This window comes from Salmo trutta, chromosome 31 (assembly GCF_901001165.1).
Source record: "Salmo trutta chromosome 31, fSalTru1.1, whole genome shotgun sequence".
Lineage (NCBI taxonomy): Eukaryota > Metazoa > Chordata > Actinopteri > Salmoniformes > Salmonidae > Salmo > Salmo trutta.
Window position 1 is genome coordinate 7,756,790 of NC_042987.1, and position 21,559 is coordinate 7,778,348.

General features: G+C 45.9%; 1 protein-coding gene across 1 annotated transcript in view; it reads right to left on the minus strand.

Moving 5' to 3' along the window:
* Nucleotides 1-5,500: 5,500 nt before the first annotated feature.
* The window catches only part of LOC115169417 (protein unc-13 homolog A-like), a 96,057-nt gene continuing 79,998 nt past the window's right edge, over nt 5,501-21,559 (minus strand). The window contains exons 22-42 of the mRNA XM_029725001.1: nt 17,992-18,145; nt 17,386-17,454; nt 16,753-16,842; nt 14,516-14,650; nt 14,311-14,438; nt 14,141-14,226; nt 13,925-14,051; nt 13,713-13,809; nt 12,213-12,356; nt 11,935-12,021; nt 11,501-11,578; nt 11,203-11,291; nt 10,889-11,032; nt 10,619-10,742; nt 8,115-8,171; nt 7,924-8,004; nt 7,579-7,726; nt 7,332-7,388; nt 6,719-6,811; nt 6,408-6,567; nt 5,501-6,305 (exon numbers count right to left, since the gene is read on the minus strand). Coding sequence (XP_029580861.1) covers nt 6,014-6,305; nt 6,408-6,567; nt 6,719-6,811; nt 7,332-7,388; nt 7,579-7,726; nt 7,924-8,004; nt 8,115-8,171; nt 10,619-10,742; nt 10,889-11,032; nt 11,203-11,291; nt 11,501-11,578; nt 11,935-12,021; nt 12,213-12,356; nt 13,713-13,809; nt 13,925-14,051; nt 14,141-14,226; nt 14,311-14,438; nt 14,516-14,650; nt 16,753-16,842; nt 17,386-17,454; nt 17,992-18,145 — 2,440 coding nt within the window. The 3' untranslated portion in view covers nt 5,501-6,013. The remainder of the gene's footprint in view (nt 6,306-6,407; nt 6,568-6,718; nt 6,812-7,331; nt 7,389-7,578; nt 7,727-7,923; nt 8,005-8,114; nt 8,172-10,618; nt 10,743-10,888; nt 11,033-11,202; nt 11,292-11,500; nt 11,579-11,934; nt 12,022-12,212; nt 12,357-13,712; nt 13,810-13,924; nt 14,052-14,140; nt 14,227-14,310; nt 14,439-14,515; nt 14,651-16,752; nt 16,843-17,385; nt 17,455-17,991; nt 18,146-21,559) is intronic.

Sequence of the window (21,559 nt, forward strand, 5' to 3'; positions counted from 1 at the left end):
TGGGATTTGACACCCCGCTCCTTGAATCTGGGTATTGCAGTTGGAACTCCTGGGCGTGCCACAGGTTTCCAGTGATTATGTTGGGGTTATATTGCTTGCAACCACATTAAACAGATGAACTCTTAGCCCTAAGTCAGGTAGGACATAAAACACGCAGACAGACGCACAAACACACTCCAAAATGCGCTGAAACCTTTTGACAGAAAAATGCAGGGACAAATTGACCAAAAAGACTACCGTAGATAGTCTTAAAAACACAGAATCAGATTATCATGAAGGCAGTTGAGAGACCATGCAGTTGCTCTGCAGTTTCCTGTATGGTATATGGGTTGGTAATTGTATGGCCCATAGCATAGAAAACATATTTCTTACATTTTCACAAATGCGGACGTATGGACTGACTAGGCAGTGTCCTTTCTGTGTCTGATGGTCATGTAGCCCTTTGCAGTATTTGTGCACTTTCAGGGGAACAGGAGAGGGTTTGTTTGTGAGAAGTTGGCGTAACCATCTCGGCTATTATTACTCCTTTATAGTGTTGTGAAACGAGCGCCATTGCTAGAGTAGGTGAGTATGTAAAAAGAGCAGACCATCTTCAAAAACGTACATGCTTGGGTCTATTGCACCATGTCAGTGTCTATGGACATTATGGCCATACGGTGTGTTCCAAACAAGCCGACTAACATCCAACAACTGATCCAAACCTCAGGTAGGCTACCCTACACGGATGTGAAAGTCTGGCACGTCTTACAAGAATTTCACTACACCTGCAATAACATCTGCTAAACGTGTACGTGACCAATAAAACTTGATTTGATTACAATCATAAAAAAGACATTCATATCAGACATCGGAACATTCTTATCTCGCTGTGTGTTTCACACTGTATAGTAGTTTGGATAGTAGTTATACCAGGTTATATGCACCATGCACACGGTGTCAAGTGTCAGTATTGGGGGGAGAGGGGGTCTGTACAGCTGGTGCCATGGTAACATCAAATGAATCACAGTGTTCTGAGAATTGTGTTCAACATGCAGGAAGTACATCACACCAAGTAGGGGGAAGTTGCGTCCAGGTTGATATACACTGAACAAAAATATAAACGCAACATGTAAAGTGTTGGTCCCATGTTTCATGAGCTGAAATAAAATATCACAGAAACTTTACATACACACAAAAATATGATTTCTCTCAAATGTTGTGCACAAATGTGTATACATTCCTCTTTGTGAGCATTTCTCCAATAGAAAGATAATCCATACACCTGACAGGTATGGCATATCAAGAAGCCAATTAAGTGGCATGATCATTACACAGGTGCACCTTGTGCTAGGGACAATAAAAGGTTACTCTAAAATGTGCAGTTTTGTCACACAACGCCACAGATATTTCAAGTTGAAGGAGCGTGCAATTGGCATGCTGACTGCAGGAATGTCTGTCTGTTGCCAGAGAATTGAATGTTAATTTTTCTACCATAAGCCACCAACATCATTTTAGAGAATTTTGCAGAACGTCCAACTGGCCTCAACCGCAGATTATGTGTATGGCGTCGTGTGGGCAAGCGGTTTGCTGATCTCAATGTTGAGTATAGAGTGCCCCATGGTGGCGGTGGGGTTATGGTATGGGCAGGCATAAACTACGGACTACGAACACAATTGCATTTTATCAATGGCAACATAAATGCACAGAGATACTGTGACGAGATGCTAAAAATGACCCTGTTTTTCCATGGCCTGCATACTCAGACATGTCACCCATTGACCATGTTTGGGATGCTCTGGATCGACGTGTACGACAGCGTGTTCCAGTTACCCCAATATCCAGCAACTTTGCACAGCCATTGAAGAGGAGTGGGACAACATTCCACAGGCCACTATCAACAGACTGTGAAGGATGTGTCACGCTGCATGAGGCAAATGGTGGTCACACCAGATATTTACCTGTTTTCTGAACCACACCCTTACTTTTTTTTTGAAGGTATCTGTATTCTCAGTCATGTGAAATCCATAGATTAAGGTCTAATGAATTTATTTCAATTGACTGATTTCCTTATATGAACTGTAACTCAGTAAAATCTTTTAAATTGTTGGATGTTGCGATTATATTTTTGTTCAGTGCCTTCGGAAAGTATAAAGACCCCTTGACTTTTTCACATTGTGTTACGTTACAGACTTATTCTGAAATTGCTATTTTTCTTTAATCCTCAGCAATCTACACACAAAACCCCATAATGACAGTTTTTTTTTTTGCAAATTCAAATAAAAAACAGATACCTTATTTACAGAAGTATTCAGACCCTTTGCTATGAGACTCTAAATTGAGATCAGGTGCATCCTGTTTCCATTGATCATCCTTTAGATGTTTCTACAACTTGATTGGAGTCCACCTGTGGTATATTCAATTGATTGGACATGATTTGGAAAGGCACACACCTGTTTATATAAGGTCCCACAGTTGACAGTGCATGTCAGAGCAAAAACCAAGCCATGAGGTTGAAGGAATTGTCAATAGAGCTCCGAGACAGGATTGTGTCGAGGCACAGATCTGGGGAAAGAGTACCAAAAACATTTATGCAGCATTGAAGGTCCCCAAGAACACAGTGGCCTCCATCATTTTTAAATGGAAGAAGTTTGGAACCACCAAGACTCTTCCTAGAGCTGGCCGCTCGGCCAAACTGAGCAATCAGGGGAGAACGGCCTTGTTCAGGGAGGTGACCAAGAACCCAATGGTCACTCTGACAGAGGTCTAGACTTCCTCTGTGGAGATGGGAGAACCTTTCAGAAGGACAACCATCTCTGCAGCACTCCACCAATCAGACCTTTATGGTAGAGTGGCCAGACGGAAGCCACTCCTCAGTAAACGGTACATGACAAGGTACAGTGAGGGAAAAAAGTATTTGATCCCCTGCTGATTTTGTACATTTGCCACTGACAAAGAAATGATCAGTCTATAATTTTAATGGTAGGTTTATTTGAACAGTGAGAGACAGAATAACAACAAAAAAATCCAGAAAAACGCATGTCAAAAATGTTATAAATTGATTTGCATTTTAATGAGGGAAATAAGTATTTGACCCCTCTGCAAAACATGACTTAGTACTTGGTGACAAAACCCTTGTTGGCAATCACAGAGGTCAGATGTTTCTTGTAGTTGGTCACCAGGTTTGCACACATCTCAGGAGGGATTTTGTCCCACTCCTCTTTGCAGATCTTCTCCAAGTCATTAAGGTTTCGAGGCTGAAGTTTGGCAACTCGAACCTTCAGCTCCCTCCACAGATTTTCTATGGGATTAAGGTCTGGAGACTGGCTAGGCCACTCCAGGACCTTAATGTGCTTCTTCGTCAGCCACTCCTTTGTTGCCTTGGCCGTGTGTTTTGGGTCATTGTCATGCTGGAATACCCATCCACGACCCATTTTCAATGCCCTGGCTGAAGGAAAAGGTTCTCACCCAAGATTTGACGGTACATGGCCCTGTCCATTGTCCCTTTGATGCGATGAAGTTGTCCTGTCCCCTTAGCAGAAAAACTCCCCCTTGGCATTATGTTTCCACCTCCATGTTTGACGGTGGGGATGGTGTTCTTGGGGTCATAGGCAGCATTCCTCCTCCTCCAAACATGGCGAGTTGAGTTGATGCCAAAGAGCGCCATTTTGGTCTCATCTGACCACAACACTTTCACCCAGTTGTCCTCTGAATCATTCAGATGTTCATTGGCAAACTTCAGATGGGCATGTATATGTGCTTTCTTGAGCAGGGGGACCTTGCGGGCACTGCAGGATTTCAGTCCTCACAGCATAGTGTGTTACCAATTGTTTTCTTGGTGACTATGGTCCCAGCTGCCTTGAGATCATTGACAAGATCCTCCCGTGTAGTTCTGGGCTGATTCCTCACCGTTCTCATGATCATTGCAACTCCACGAGGTGAGATGTTGCATGGAGCCCCAGGCCAAGGGAGATTGACAGTTCTTTTGTGTTTCTTCCATTTGCGAATAATCGCACAAACTGTTGTCACCTCACCAAGCTGCTTGGCAATGGTCTTGTAGCCCATTCCAGCCTTGTGTAGGTCTACAATCTTGTCCCTGACATCCTTGGAGCTCTTTGGTCTTGGCCATGGTGGAGAGTTTGGAATCTTATTGATTGATTACTTCTGTGGACAGGTGTCTTTTATACAGGTAACAAACTGAGATTAGGAGCACTCCCTTTAAGAGTGTGCTCCTAATCTCAGTTCGTTACCTGTATAAAAAAGAGACCTGGGAGCCAGAAATCTTTCTGATTGAGAGGGGGTCAAATACTTATTTCCCTCATTAAAATGGAAATCAATTTATAACATGCATTTTTTCAGAATAATTTGTTGTTATTCTGTCTCTCACTGTTCAAATAAACCTACCATTAAAATTATAGAATGATAATTTCTTTGTCAGTGGGCAAATGTACAAAATCAGCAGGGGATCAAATACTTTTTTCCTCTCACTGTACATGAACAAGATTCTCTGTTCTAATGAAACCAAGATTGAACTCTTTGGCCTGAATGCCAAGCGTCACGTCTGGAGGAAAACTGGCACCATGCCTAGGGTGAAGCATGGTGGTAGCAGCATCATGCTGTTTTTCAGCAGTAGGGACTGGGAAACGTGTCAGGATCGAGGCAAAGATGAACGGAGCAAAGTACAGAGAGATCCTTGATGAAAACCTGTTCCAGAGCGCTCAGGACCTCAGACTGGGTCAAAGGTTCACCTTCCAACAGGACAATGACTCTATGGTCAAAACACAACAAGACAGTCATGAAGAGGGCACGACAAAGCCCATTCCTCCTCAGGAGACTGAAAAGATTTGGCATGGGTCCTCAGATCCTCAAAAAGTTTCACAGCTAAACCATCGAGAGCGTCCTGACTGGTTGCATCACTGCCTGGTATGGCAACTGCTCAGCCTACGACCGCAAGGCACTATAGAGGGTAGTGCGTACGGCCCAGTACATCACTGTGACCAAGCGTCCTGCCATCCAGGACCTCTATACCAGGCGGTGTCAGAGGAAGGCCCTAAAAATTGTCAAAGACTCCAGCCACCCTATTTTATTTTTTACTTATCTATTTTTACTTATCACGTATTTTTCTTAAAACTGCATTGTTGGTTAAGGGCTTGTAAGCAAGCATTTCACTGTGAGGTCCACACCTGTTGTATTCGGTGCATGTTCCAAATCAAATTTGATTTGAAGCACACAGCCAAGACAACGCAGGAGTGGCTTCGGGACAAGTCTCTGAATGTCCTCTAGTGGCCCAGCCAGAGCCCAGACTTGATCACGATCTAACATCTCTAGAGAGACCTGAGAATAGCTGTGCAGCAACACTTCCCATCCAACCTGACAGAGCTTGAGAGGATCTGCAGAGAAGAATGGAAGAAACTCAGAATACAGGTGTGCCAAGCTTGTAGCGTCATACCCAAGAAGACTTGAGGCTGTAATCGCTGCCAAAGGTGCTTCATCAAAGTACTGAGTAAGGGTCTGAATACTTACATAAATGTGATATTTTTTTATAAATTAGGGAAAAAAAGTTTTTATAAGTTGTTATATTGACAGACAGACATACAGAAACAGACAGAGGAGTAAGAGTTGGGGTTAGGGCTGCTCTCCTGAACATGCAGAGAGGTCAAAGTGCAAAGTCATCCATAACTCCTCAGGCGATATTTTTTTCACATTTCTGCATTAAATGTATCGAAAAATTGTATGTAATATGCAAGAGTGAAAGAGAGCAGCAGAAATTGATAAATTGATTGATAGGTGTCCAAAATCTATCTATGGCCGAAGGAACGGTTGGCCAGTGTTTGTACACGTGCTAATCATTGTGATAGAGATTATTAGTGTGTTTATGACCATGTTTTGTATAACATATGCATATGTTGTGTGGGTTCACGTATGTGTTTGCCTGTATTGTTTGTGTGTGGTGTATGAATACATGTGTACCCCTGTGTGTCTGCGTGTGTTGCGCGACTATGTGTGTCTGCATCAGTATCTCTAGACCTGTTCTCTCTCAGCTCCCCTGTCCCTCTTCGGCAGAGCGCTGGTCTGACTTCAGCTTGACGAACTCTTTGGCCACCTCATCGTTGTTGCGTTGGGATAGAATCCTCAGTACTGTCAGGCCCGTCTCGTCCATGTGGACCCTCTTCCCCAGGGGGAGCCAGCACGTCACGCTGCCCCTAGAGGCCATGTCCTTCAACTGCATCAGGGCCATGCCCACTGTACGGTCCTCCCTGGCGAAGCAGTAGTCCTTCACACACAGCTGCAGCTCATAGCCCTCAGGACCCAACTCACTGCCCAGGGAACTGGAGAGGAGACGCAGAAGAGGTGGGTTGGATAGTACACACATATTGACATTGACACACAAGCACACACACCCTAACCAGAAATAGACCTGATATACCCACTACTGAAAGGTCTCGTTAAACTTGGGCGACCAGCTGTTGTTCTTGGACTTGGTGGCGTGTTTCCTCTTCTTGTCACTGAGGTGGGGACCGATGATGTAGACCTCCACGAAGGGACGGAAGATCCCCTGGGTCTGCCACTTAATGTCATTGGCAGCCACCACTGGGAGAGAGAAAGGGTTGTGTGCATTTCAGAGAAGCTCAAGTCTAGTGCAATTATGTATGTAAAGCCCATCATTACCCCTACCTTATGCCCGCCCTTTCCCCATAACCCCCTCCATCTCTTTCTCCTTCCCCCTTACTCCATCTCTCACCTCTCACAGTGATCTTGTGTTCTCCAGTGTTGGGGTGGGTGAAGATCTCCACATGCATGACCACCTCTCCGATTGGCTCCTCCACTCCCGACCCTACCAGAGGTCAAGTGTTAACCGTGACATAAGACACAGAGCGTTAAGATCACTTCTGTTGACCAGAACACTCTGTGATCCCCAAAGTGTTTCAGTTGGTAGCAAGCAAGTTTAATGCACAATAAAGCAAAGGCAGGCTGATAAATCTGTCTACACAATGCATGCTGTGTCGGTGTGTGTGTTTGGCTATGTCTAGACGTTAGGATCATTCCACCACTGGAATCCTCTCCTCCATTATCCATTCCCTGATTGAAATCTTTCATCCAAGTTTTATCGTCACGTGCACAAGTATGTGTCTGTGTGGCCTACAAGGGCTGGACAGATATCTGTTTAATCCGGTTAGTGTAAGGGTGCAGCAGTGCTTGGCTGGCTGGCCCATAGCTACAATAGGTTTAGAGCCAGGGTTAAAGCCTGCAGCTGGTTTGCACCAGACTGTAATTCTCCTGAAACATGCTGTTTACATTGAATGAGTATGGAGAGGTGGAGGGTCGAGGGGTGAGGCACTGGCAAAGGCACTTACCCTTCTCTGGTAATGTGTCTTCATTGAGGGTATACCTGACCCCCTTCCCTCCATGGACTAGCAGGGAGAGAGGAGAAAGTTCAGTAGGATATCCCAGCTCACATGTATCGATGTACCAAATCTCACGACCAGAGTTACCATTCACAGAGGCAGGCAGAGAGAGAGAGAGAAGTGAAGAGCCATCGACAGACAGACAGACAGACAGACAGACAGACAGACAGACAGACACAGAGACAGAGTGTCGTACCCTGAGCGTTTTGGGAGAGGACAAACTTCCTGATGAGCTTGTCAGTGTGTTGTGTGTAGAGGGACAGGGCGTAGTGCAGAGACTTCAGGTCAGGACTCTTCTCCAGGAACGCCTTCTTCAGGCCCACACCGCCCGCATGGAAGTATTGCTGCAGGGGGAGAGGCCAACAGGCATTGTTATTTATCCATAGAGACATAACATATTATAACTCTTGTTCATAGATGCTTATAACAAGTTATGAAGCTTTATACCTGGATGCTTTAAGTGCATTTTTTTTCAATGTACTACATAACACATACTACACATGTCATCCATCCTACAAAGTGTAGATAATGTATACTGTACCTTAATAGTGTCCAATGCGAGCTCTATGACGGCACACTGTTTAGGAGTGAGAGCCTTGGCCTCCTCTCGCACCATGTGCTCCTGCAGGGCAGGGAAACAGAGACAGAGTTAGTTAAAACGACACACTACATGACTGCATTTTGTCTGAAATGTGCTGTAGAAAACAACTCATTCTAACGTGGCATCATTACCTTGAGCTTGGAGAGCTGGCCCAACTCCTTAGCTGCATTCAGGATCAACTGAGTGCCCTGTGGAGAGGAGAGGAGAGAGAGAGAGAGAGAGGTAGAGAGAGAGAGAGGTAGAGGTCGAGAGAGAGGTAGAGGTCGAGAGAGAGGTAGAGGTCGAGAGAGAGGTAGAGGTCGAGAGAGAGAGAGAGGTCGAGAGAGAGGTAGAGGTCGAGAGAGAGAGAGAGGGTCGAGAGAGAGAGAGAGGTCGAGAGAGAGAGAGAGGTCGAGAGAGAGAGAGAGGTCGAGAGAGAGAGAGAGGTCGAGAGAGAGAGAGGTCGAGAGAGGTCGAGAGAGAGAGAGGTCGAGAGAGAGAGAGGTCGAGAGAGAGGTCGAGAGAGAGGTCGAGAGAGAGGTCGAGAGAGAGGTCGAGAGAGAGGTCGAGAGAGAGGTCGAGAGAGGTGTCGAGAGAGGTGGAGAGAGAGGTCGAGAGAGAGGTCGAGAGAGAGGTCGAGAGAGAGGTCGAGAGAGAGGTCGAGAGAGAGGTCGAGAGAGGTCGAGAGAGGTCGAGAGAGGTCGAGAGAGGTAGAGAGAGGTCGAGAGAGGTCGAGAGAGGTCGAGAGAGGTCGAGAGAGGTCGAGAGAGGTCGAGAGAGGTAGAGAGAGGTAGAGAGAGGTAGAGAGAGGTAGAGAGAGAGAGAGAGAGGTAGAGAGAGAGAGAGGTAGAGAGAGAGAGAGGTCGAGAGAGAGAGAGGTCGAGAGAGAGAGAGGTCGAGAGAGAGAGAGGTCGAGAGAGAGAGAGGTCGAGAGAGAGAGAGGTCGAGAGAGAGGTCGAGAGAGGTAGAGAGAGGTAGAGAGAGGTAGAGAGAGAGAGGTAGAGAGAGAGAGGTAGAGAGAGAGAGGTAGAGAGAGAGAGGTAGAGAGAGGTAGAGAGAGGTCGAGAGAGGTCGAGAGAGAGAGGTCGAGAGAGAGAGGGTCGAGAGAGAGAGGTCGAGAGAGAGAGGTCGAGAGAGGTCGAGAGAGAGAGAGGTCGAGAGAGGTCGAGAGAGATCGAGAGAGGTCGAGAGAGGTCGAGAGAGGTCGAGAGAGGTCGAGAGAGGTAGAGAGAGGTAGAGAGGTAGAGAGAGGTAGAGAGAGGTAGAGAGAGGTAGAGAGGTAGAGAGAGGTCGAGAGAGAGGTAGAGAGAGAGGTCGAGAGAGAGAGGTAGAGAGAGAGAGGTAGAGAGAGAGAGGTAGAGAGAGAGAGGTAGAGAGAGAGGTAGAGAGAGAGAGGTAGAGAGAGAGAGGTAGAGAGAGAGAGGTAGAGAGAGAGAGGTAGAGAGAGAGAGGTAGAGAGAGAGAGGTAGAGAGAGAGAGGTAGAGAGAGAGAGGTAGAGAGAGGTAGAGAGAGGTAGAGAGAGGTAGAGAGAGGTCGAGAGAGGTCGAGAGAGGTCGAGAGAGAGAGGTCGAGAGAGAGAGGTCGAGAGAGAGAGGTCGAGAGAGAGAGGTCGAGAGAGAGAGGTCGAGAGAGAGAGGTCGAGAGAGAGAGGTCGAGAGAGAGAGGTCGAGAGAGAGAGGTCGAGAGAGAGAGGTCGAGAGGTCGAGAAAAGGAAAAGAAAGAGTGTGGTTGAGAGAGGTAGAAGAGTGATGACAGAAGAGGGAGTAAGATGACGAGGGGAGAGTTTATACATCGCTAAACGTAACATGTCACAATAAAGAAAAATCTGGGGCTAAAGGCATGTGCAGGAGAGATTTCAAATCCAGTACCGGGTTGTGTGGAAACCCCCAATCCATTCCACGTACAGGCAACACTTCAGCGGAAGGACAAAAGACAGGAGGTAAGGGAGGAGAGGAAGGAGAAGAGTAAGGAGGGGTACGGCGCTGTATTGCAGTGGCACCAGGTCAGGTAACCCATCTGTCAGTCGTGCACCATGCGCCTATCTAAAAGACAGGGGACGATCCTGACACTATTCAACAGTCTAATCCACCCCTCACCCCTACCTACCAGATCGTGTAGACCTGGCGGGAGTGGACAGGTGCAAGCCTTACAGCTTATACCAACCACATTTTTCTAGAGTTACACAAGTGGTGGGTAGGGTCTTGGGTCAATCTGAGAAGGAGAGGTGGGTACACAGAGTAGCATGGGGGACAAGAAGACTGATACTGTGCTGTCGCAGGTAGCAGAGGAGCCTGTGTGTCCGTGCTGACACAGCAGACAGGGCGAAACACACACACACACACACACACACACACACACACTACTTACTATCGCCTGAGGAGGAGAAAGAGAGGGTGGGGCGATGGCGAGAGAGAGAGGGGGGGGTCAGTGAATCTGAAGGCCCTTCTCAACCGATCAACAACAAGCAGGGAGAGGAAGTAACCATTCAATCCTCTACCTCTTATTCTAGCCAATGGGTATGTTCGCAACCTCGTATTCTAACCACAACTTTAGATTTACGAACCAACGGTGGGATTCAGTATTATACCAGAGAGAATGTACAGAAGAGTTTTGTGCAGGTTTGTAGACATAGGAAAAAGTGTGTGTGCTACTCACCGACTGGTCTGTGAATGGTGGGAGCACAATGCTTTTCTCCATAGTGTTAATGACCAGTTTCCACAGTTCCTTCAGCACTCTCTTCAGTACGGTCTTCTCGCAGATCTTAGCAAACAGCGACAGGCTAGGGAGGAGAGAATACACACATTTTAACACACCCAGAATACACACTTTTTCCCCCCCACACACAGAATAGAGAGAGAAAGACTCCCTAGCCTGTCGTGTGTGTGTGTGTGTCTCTGTGAGTGCATCTCTGGCTCTTTGTCTCACTTGGTGTCGAGGAAGTCCATGATGGGCTGCAGGACGTTGTCTGCGTCCCCGGCCACGCTGTTGTTTTCAGTAACAGTCTGTCCCTTCACCTGGCCCAGGATGTCGCCCATCTGCTTCACGTTCTCCTCAATATGGGGCTGGAAACTACACACCGACACAACCATAAAAACCCACAACTCAGGGTCATATTCATTAGGCACCAAGGCGGAAGAAAACAGATTGAAAGAGGGAGTTCTGTTACATGTCCGAATGAATACTACCCTGAAAGCACCAATGCTTCAACTAAACAACTCCACACGCACGCACGCACACACCTGACGGCAAATATCCTACTAAGGTCGTCCATGACGTTGTTGAGCTTTAATTGCAGGTCCTTCAGGAAGTCACTGGCCTCCACGTTAAGCTGGGGGCAGGAAGTAAGTGTCCTTAATACACGTATTTACATAGCAGGAAGTAAGTGCCCTTAATAATACATGTTTTTACATCGAAAATGACACTGTGGGCACAGCGTAATCATTAGATTGTAGGTACACATTTTTACAATGTGGTTCGTGTAATGGCACATTGAGGTCTGAGTGATGGCACATTTCACACTGAGGTTGACAAACTCACATTTTTGCCTCCCATGGCCTCAAACATCTTCTCCAGCTGCACTCTCAGCTGTTGGATGTTATTGATGATGATACAAGGCTGAGGGGAAAGGAAGACACATAATTAGAGATCAGCCCTTGCAACTTTGCAGAAGCTCTCTCTCTGATACAAGCAGGCAGACAGATACAGCTTCTCTTTATCTTGATGATATGAGAGAGAGAGAGAGAGACAGAGACAGACAGACGAAGCTGTATCTTGCAGATCCAAGCAGAGGCAGAGCAGACAGACAAAGGCTCTAGGCTCAGTGTTGACTATAGATGAATCAGTCCACTGGGAGACTTGGTTTTCTGGGAGCCAGTCCAGCTTCTCCCTCTAAACCACAATCAGTTCTCATTCACTTACAGTACACACGTACATGCGCAAACACACACACAAGTGACGTTTCCCTAACCTACCACTTTCTCTTTCTCTTTGTTCCCACACTGTTTGGGGAACTCTTTGGAAATGATCTCAGCATAGGACAGCAGGACATTGCCGATGGTCTGACAGAGAGAGGGAGAGACAGAAAGAGAGAGAATGAGCATCTTCTGTATCGTTTAACCATGTTAGTGTTCGATCACAGCAGACCTCCACGTTATATCATATTCATAAAGGCTTTTTACAGTCACAAATCATAGACCAATACAGTCTGAAATGTCAGCCATATTGGTAAGGTCAACAGGGAGAGTGGTACCTTGGCGAATCTCTTCATGTAGCTGCCTACGATCTGGGGGTCGGGACACTCTAGCTTGCGTATGATCTCAAAGCTCTGGTTGAGCTGGGAGAACACATCCACCACCGAGCATGAGAACAGAGCATGCTCAGACGTTACCTGGAACTGCAGGAGGGGTGAGAGGAGGAAAGGCAGGAGGGGAAGGGGGGGAGAGATGAGCGAAGGGGATGAGGAGTGTGGGGGATGAGGGAGCGAGGTGCCATGCCAGAGAAGAGAAGAACGGGGTAGAGGGAGATTGGAGAATGGACGAGAGGGGGGAGTATATCAAGCACTTTGATATCTAAGAAAAGTCACAAGTAATAGTGATCTGTAGTCTGTAGTGATCAAGACTGGGATCCCCACACTTCATAGAACAGGAGAGGGATGCCCCCTTTTTCGAGGCCAAACATTTCATCTTATACGCTAAAGATAGATGGCAAGTGCTGTTGAATTCTCTATGAATGGACAGTGCGCGGCTGGTTCCTCTCTCCACATGAGCGGTGTGGTGATTAGGGATATGATGGGGGAGCAGAGCCCTCATTAACACCCCGTCATTAGCGGGGCATTGAGCGGTGTGGTGAAGGGGAGGGTGGGGGAGCAGAGCCCTCATTAACACCCCGTCATTAGCGGGGCATTGAGCGGTGTGGTGAAGGGGAGGGTGAGGGAGCAGAGCCCTCATTAACACCCTGTCATTAGCGGGGCATTGAGTGGTGTCGTGAAGGGGAGGGTGAGGGAGCAGACCCCTCATTAACACCCCGTCATTAGCGGGGCATTGAGCGGTGTGGTGAAGGGGAGGGTGAGGGAGCAGAGCCCTCATTAACACCCCGTCATTAGCGGGGCATTGAGCGGTGTGGTGAAGGGGAGGGTGGCGGTGGGACTAGAGTCCTGCTGACACAGGAAACAAGAAGATGCTGTGGGCGACAAACTGGACCCCGAGGACCACAGGCGAATGAGGGGAGAGAACCTGCTCATCTGCGTCTACCCGCGTGTGCATAAATGTGCACTCAGTGAGTGTGTGTCAGTTCCTCGAGGGCTGCAGTGTGTGTTAGGTCTCATGTCTGTGTGTTATTGGCCATATATTGACCTGCCTCTTCCTCTCTCCCGGACCACTAGGTGCTGAGTAAAGGGAAGTACAGATGGGAGTGTGGTGGGAAGGACAGGGGAGTCATTTCTCTGTTAGGTGTTTACAACATTCACAGTGAAATCACAGAGTAGACCTACATCAGTAGGGTCTTTAGTACCTTGGACTTTATTTGAATCAAGCCATCACCGTTCATTTGTAAAGGTACTTACTTTGAAGAGTTTTAAATCATTTCAATGAATCTCAAAATAAGCAATAAACCTACAGTATCAATGATCGAGAATTGACTACGTAGTTACAATGACGATGTATCGTCGGGGCAAATAACAAAAAAAGTAATTAGAAGAAAACATAGCCAATTTATTTTTGATATCTCAGAGAGGAAACGGATGTGAATTTACCCCGTCCTTTGTGTCCCTCACTAGGGCACCGTGCAGGAAGTCTCTGGACACTTCCTCGTTCTCGTCCAACCACTGGATGACAAACGGCTCAAACCACCTATGAGATGGCAGAGAAAGGGTCCACAAAATCATCTCATTATGTGATAAATATATATTTTTGATGGACTTGCCTTAAAAAAAGAGCTGAATTAGGTGAGCTAAAGGACACTCACGCTGGGTACTCAGGTACACGTTTCTGGAAGGTGGGCAGCTCTTTACAGTATTCGTTGTAGAGCCACTTAACCTTGAAGTGCAGGTTCATGTAATCAGCACTCTTACATAGGCGGTTCTTCTCATGCTCTGGGAACCAGAGACAGGCTGGTAGCATTAGTTTAGGGACTGATTGATTGATACCACACATATGCACACTCGCAAACACACACACATACCCTCCATGGCATATCTCATGTCTTGAGCAAACATGTTCCACATGACCTCAGCACTGATGACGCCCACGTTCAGTTCCTGAGGAAACCTACAGGGGGCAGAAGAACAGTGTTCAGAGAGGGGGAGGGAGGGAGAGAGAGAGAGAGAAAAGGAGAGAGAGAGACACACTCACTGGTTGAGACAGGGTGTGTAGGAGTTCTTGTCCTCTTCTATGATGGAGACGATGAGGGTGATGAGTTTGGACCAGAAATCCAAGTTCTTGATGCTGGGACCCTGCTCTTCTGGAACGTCAGCCTTAGCCTGGAGAGAGAGCGGGTCAAACACACACACACAGAAATGCATGCACACACATCACACAAACACCCAACCACACTCACAGGGTCTGTCTGGTACTCTCTGCCGTAGAGTTCGTGACAGTTGTTGAAGATGTATTCGTAGGTGGAGTTGAGACAGGCTTTGACACAGTCCTTCACCACCTGACTGGCCCTGGGGGGGCTCTGCAGCTCCTGGACCTGATCACACAGGAAGTTCAAAAGGTCAGTTAGCTTAGCATTAGCATGCAGTGCATTCGGAAAGTATTCAGACCCCTTGACTTTTTCCACATTTTGTTACATTACAGCCTTATTCTAAAATTGATGAAATAGTTTTTCCCCCCATCAATCTACACACAATACCCCATAATGACAAAGCAAAAACAGGTTTTTAGAAAAGTTGGCAAATTTGAAATATCACTTTTACACAAGTATTCAGACCCTTTACTCAGTACTTTGTTGAATCACCCTTGGCAGCGATTACAGCCTTGAGTCTTCTTGGGTATGACGCTACAAGCGTAGCACACCTGTATTTGGAGCTTCTCCCATTCTTCTCTGCAGATCCTCAAGCTCTGTCAGGTTGGATGGAGAGCATTGCTGCACAGCTATTTTCAGGTATCTCCAGATGTTAGACCGGGTTCAAGTCCGGGCTCTGGCTGGGCCACTCAAGGACATTCAGAGACTTGTCCCGAAGCCACACCTGCATTGTCTTGGCTGTGTGCTTAGGGTCGTTGTCCTGTTGGAAGGTGAACCGTCACCCCAGTCTGAGGTTTTTAGACAATGTTGGTCCTGAGCGCTCTGGAGCAAGTTCTCATCAAGGATCTCTGTACTTTGCGGCGTTCATCTTTCCCTCAATCCTGACTAGTCTCCCAGTCCCTGCCGCTGAAAAACATCCCCACAGCATGATACTACCACCATAATGCTTCACCGTAGGGATGGTATTGGCCAGGTAATGGTTTCCTCCAAACGTGACACTTGGCATTCTGGCCAAGAATCATGTTTCTCATGGTCTAAGAGTCTTTTAGGTGCCTTTTGGCAAACTCCAAGCAGGCTGTCATGTGCCTTTTATTGAGGAGTGGCTTCCATCTGGCCACTCTACCATAAAGGCCTGATTGGTGGAGTGCTGCAGTGATGGTTGTCCTTCTGGAAGGTTCTTCCATCGCCACAGAGGAACTCTAGACCTCTGTCAGAGTGACCATCGGGTTCTTGGTCACCTCCCTGACCAAGGACCTTCTCCCCTGATTGCTCAGTTTGGCCGGGCGGCCAGCTCTAGGAAGAGTCTTGGTGGTTCCAAACTTCTTCCACTTAAGAATGACGGAGGCCACTGTGTTCTTGGAGACATTCGATGCTGCAGACATTTTTTGGTTCCCTTCCCCAGATCTGTACCTCGACAAAATCCTCTCTCGGAGCTCTACGGACGATTCCTTCGACCTCATGGCTTGGTTTTTGCTCTGACATGCAACTGTGGGACATTTACATTTACATTTTAGTCATTTAGCAGACGCTCTTATCCAGAGCGACTTACAGTAGTGAATGCATACATTTCATTATTTTTATTTTTTTCTCCATACTGGTCCGCCGTGGGAATCGAACCCACAACCCTGGCGTTGCAAACACCATGCTCTACCAACTGAGCCACACGGGACCTTATATAGACAGGTGTGTAACTTTCCAAATCATGTCCAATCAATTAAATTTACCACAGGTGGACTCCAAGTTGTAGAAACATCTCAAGGATGATCAATGGAAACAGGATGCACCTGAGCTCAATTTCGAGTCTCATAGCAAAGGGTCTGAATACTTCTGTAAATAAGGCATTTATGTTTATTTTTTATACATTTGCAACATTTTCTAAAAACCTATTTTCGCTTTGTCATTGTGGGGTATTGTGTAGATTTATGAGGAAAATGTTTTATTTAATACATTTTAGACTAAGGCTATAACGAAACAAAATGTAGAAGCGGTCTGAATACTTTCCAAATACACTGTATACGGCTCATACACCCTAACTGGTGCTAAATGTTGCCAAACCCTCAAGAGCTAGCCTGATCAAACCATCCTGACCGCTGCGCTCTTGTTTTGTTTTACTGAATCCGTGTAGTGAAACAGAATGTAAGCTCGGGAGACCAGGGTGGTCTTCAGTGGCTACTCAAGAGCTAGCTTAGCAAGTAAGTCTATTTATGAATCCACATAATATATTGATTCTTTCCTGGAATAAAATGTTGGCTGGCACAGGCCAGCTCTAGGACTTGAGGAAACAGAGATGAAGAAGAAGATGATGAATGGAGTTTTGTTTTGTTCACCTTCATTCTGAAGAAGGTGATGCTGGTCAGCAGGTCTACAGTGGACTTGAGGTCTTGCAGCCTCTCAGGGCTACTAGCCGGGAAGTTATTCTACAAACACAAACACAGAAACACACTGATATATACTCGAAAACAGTGTGGAAACACACACAAACACTGTTACGAACAGAGATATGTTCTTGAAAACCAGGATCAGATATCACAAGACTGGTAGAATAAACCAGTTGAAGGCCTATCTAACTTAGAATGTAATGTTTATTTTGATAGTATAATTTTATAGTAGTCTATTCCATCCCCTCCATCATGTCCTTCAACTTTTGCTCGAAGAAAAGTAAAATATAAATATAATAATGTCAACTGCAAGAAAATTATATCTAACAGCTTGTATACAGTGTCTTACAGATGGAACTGGAAGAATAAATCAAATGACACAAAACATTCACAAAGAAAAACAACTAAAATAGAAAATGCCTATAATGGAATAGAAGACTAATCTAAAACAGTGACTTTCAAACATAACACAATATTAACCAGTGTTTGTGTGAAGTAAAACACTTCTAAACGTCTCTCAAAACACTTAACACACTTAAAAAAGAAAACTAGAAAACAGTGAAAGAAATAAGTTGACATTACCCTGTACATGGAAAGGTCAATCCTCAGGGAGTTGTGGAGCTGGTCTAGAAGTTTCACAAACCTGTCCTTCTACCCACACAGGACACACACACAGGACAAGATAAAACAGGATAAAAAATTGTAACATCATCTCAGCTGACAGTATGTATGTGTATATTTTGCTTATGTCAACCCAGGACAGGATCTAGCTTAGTTTGGTGAATCTGATTGGGCAGTTGGGGATGTAGGTTGGGCCACTGTTTGAAAATGGGGGTTGGAGGCTGTATTAGGGCAGAGGGCCCTCAGGACAATGTTCCGGTTTTGAAACTACTTTCCTTTTTACTTTACCTGCACAGTTCAACATGTCATGACATGTCATCTCTATCATATCATTTCATCTCTAAGAAGACATTTCCATTCACAATTAAACAACACAGTTAATTGGATTTTAAATGAAATAGCTTTTAATAAAATGTAAACCTAAAACAATAATGGGCTGGTTTCCGGGACAGATTAAGCGTAGTCCTGGACTAAAGAGAATCTTAATTGAAATAGCTTTTAGGTTCAAGACTAGGATTAATCTATGTCTGGGAAACCGCCCCTAAAAGTATACACTAATGAACTCACTCCAAAGTTGGATGCGGCGAAGCGGTCTGATGCTGAGACGTTATTGGTGGACTGGGTGGTGTGAGCATAGTAGGCATTGATGTTGGCCAGAAGGGTACTCATCACCGCGGGTACACCAGGGCACATGTACTTAGACGACAGGCATGCAAAATGGCTGTGGACACACACACACACACACACAATTTAATAATTATATTCATATTAACTGGGATTTTTAGGTATGAAACATGTTGTCGTTTGTCTGTCTAGTGTAGGTTGTAGCCCACAGTAGTCTCAAGTGTGTTGTATTCTGTATTGTTACATGTTATCACGGTCAAAAACAGAACGTCTGGGTTGACACACTGGTAGATGGTACATAATAATTATTCTCTCCTTAATGTAAGGTTAAAACCAGAGACATATATTTATTTAAGGGATAATCAACAAGGCATTCTATGGAAAATATTTTGCTAGAAATGTGTTCATTTGCAGGTAGAAATGTGTTCAACATCCACTGAAGTAGCTCAGGAAATAATGCACGCTCTAGAATGCCCTTCAAACCAATCAGAAAGGAGTATTCAACAATGCCATGCTATAATTAAGTGCTAATGCCCCTCGAAGCTGGTGTTTGGAGGATATATTGACACGGGTGTGGTTAAGCCCGAGACTTAGTCAATATCCTCCAAACACCGGCTTCGAGGGGCATTATCACTTAATTATACCATGGCATTGTCGAAAACTCCTTTCTGATTGGTTTGAACGGCATTCTAGAGCAGCATTATTTTCTTATAAAACGCACTGTACATTTGCACGGTAGAATTCAATGGCTATAGTTCATTACTACATTTTCTATGTTTGAGCTGCATTTGAAAGTAAAAGTCGAATTGAAAACATTATTGGCAAAGGCCAGATGGCGCCGACAGAGATGGCCGCCTCGCTTCAAGTTCTTAGGAAACTATGCAGTATTTAGTTTTTATTACATACATCCGGGAAGTCTTATTACATACATCCGGGAAGAACTATTGGATATAAGAGCGATGTCAACTTATCAACATTATGACCAGGAATACGACATTCTCGAAGCAGATGCTCTGTTCGGACCACCACCCAGGACAATGGATCTAATCCCAGAAGCCAACCCAAAACAACAGCACCGCAGAAGGGGCAGACAGAGCAGCCTCCTGATCAGGTTCCGTAGAAGTGCACATTGCCCACCGCTCCCAAGTATACTACTCACCAATGTCCAGTCTCTTGACAACAAGGTAGACAAAATTCAAGCAAGGGTTGCCTTCCAGAGAGACATCAGAGATTGTAACATTCTCTGTTTAACGGAAACATGGCGCTCTCGGGATATGTTGTCGGAGTTGGATCAGCCACCATGGCTTCTCCATGCATCGCACCCAACAGAGATAAACACCTCTCTGGGAAGAGGAAGGGCGGGGGTGTATGCTTCATGAATTAACGACTCATGGTGTAATCATAACAACATACATAACAACAACAACATACATGAACTCAAGTCCTTCTGAACACCCAACCTAGAATTCCTTACAATCAAATGCCGGCAATTTTACATCCCAAGAGAATTCTCGTCAGTTATAGTCACAGCTGTGTACATTCCCCCTCAAGCAGACACCAAGACGGCGCTCAAGGAACTTCACTGGACTCTAAGCAAACTGGAAACCATATATCCTGAGACTGCATTTATTGTAGCTGGGGATATTAACAAAGCAAATTTGAGAACAAGGCTACCTAAATTCTATCACCATATTGATTGCACTACACGCAGGAGTAATACACTCGATCACTGCTACTCTAACTTCAACGATGCATAACCCGCCCTCCCTTTGGCAAATCTGACCACGACGCCATCTTGCTCCTACCATCTTAAAGGCAGAAACTCAAACAGGATCTAATCAAATCAAAGTTTATTTGTCACGTGCGCCAAATACAACAGGTGTAGACCTTACAGTGAAATGCTTACTTACAGGCTCTAACCAACAGTGCAAAAAAAAATAAAAAAAATAAAAAATAAGTATTAGGTGAACAATAGGTAAGTAAAGAAATAAAAACAACAGTAAAAAGACAGTGAAAAATAACAGTAGCGAGGCTATAACAGTAGCGAGGCTATATACAGGCACCGGTTAGTCGGGCTGATTGAGGAAGTATGTACATGTAGATATGGTTAAAGTGACTATGCATATATGATAAACAGAGAGTATCAGTTGCGTAAAAGAGGGGTTGGCGGGTGGTGGGCGGCGGGACACAATGCAGATAGCCCGGTTAGCCAATGTGCGGGGGCACTGGTTGGTTGGGCTAATTGAGGTAGTATGCACATGAATGTATAGTTAAAGTGACTATGCATATATGATAAACAGAGAGTAGCAGCAGCGTAAAAGAGGGGTGGTGGTGGGGGGTACACAATGCAAATAGTTTGGGTAGCCATTTGATTACCTGTTCAGGAGTCTTATGGCTTGGGGGTAAAAACTGTTGAGAAACCTCTTTGTCCTAGACTTGGCACTCTGGTACCGCTTGCCAAGCAGTAGTAGAGAGAACAGTCTATGACTGGGGTGGCTGGGGTCTTTGACAATTTTCAGGGCCTTCCTCTGACACCGCCTGGTGTAGAGGTCCTGGATGGCATAAAGCTTAGCCCCAGTGATGTACTGGGCCATACGCACTACCCTCTTTAGTGCCTTGCGGTCGGAGGCCGAGCAGTTGCCATAACAGACAGTGATGCAACCAGTCAGGATGCTCTTTTTGAAGATCTCAGGACCCCTGCCAAATATTTTTAGTTTCCTGGGGGGGAATAGGCTTTGTCGTGCCCTCTTCACAACTGTCTTGGTGTGTTTGGACCATTCTAGTTTGTTGGTGATGAGGACACCAAGGAACTTGAATCTCTCAACCTGCTCCACTACAGCCCTGTCGATGAGAATGGGGGCATGCTCAGTCCTCCTTTTCCTGTAGTCCACAATCATCTCCTTAGTCTTGGTCACGTTGAGGGATAAGTTGTTATTCTGGCACCACCCGGCCAGGTCTCTGACCTCCTCCCTATAGGCTGTCTCATCGTTGTCGGAGATCAGGCCTACCACTGTTGTGTCATCTGCAAACTTAATGATGGTGTTGGAGTCGTGGGTGAACAAGGAGTATAGGAGGGGACTGAGCACGCACCCCTGAGGGGCTCCAGTGTTGAGGATCAGTGTGGCAGATGTGTTGCTACCTACCCTCACCACCTGGGGGCGGCCCGTCAGGAAGTCCAGGATCCAGTTGTAGAGGGAGGCGTTTAGTCCCAGGATCCTAAGCTTAGTGATGAGCTTTGAGGGTACTATGGTGTTGAACGCTGAGCTGTAGTCAATGAATAGCATTCTCACGTAGGTGTTCCTTTTGTCTAGGTGGGAAAGGGCAGTGTGTAGTGCAATAGAGATTGCATCATCTGTGGATCTGTTTGGGAGGTATGCAAAATGGAGTGGGTCTAGGGTTTCTGGGATAATGGTGTTGATGTGAGCCATTACCAGCCTTTCAAAGCACTTCATGACTACAGACGTGAGTGCTATGGGTCTGTAGTCATTTAGGCAGGTTGCCTTTGTGTTCT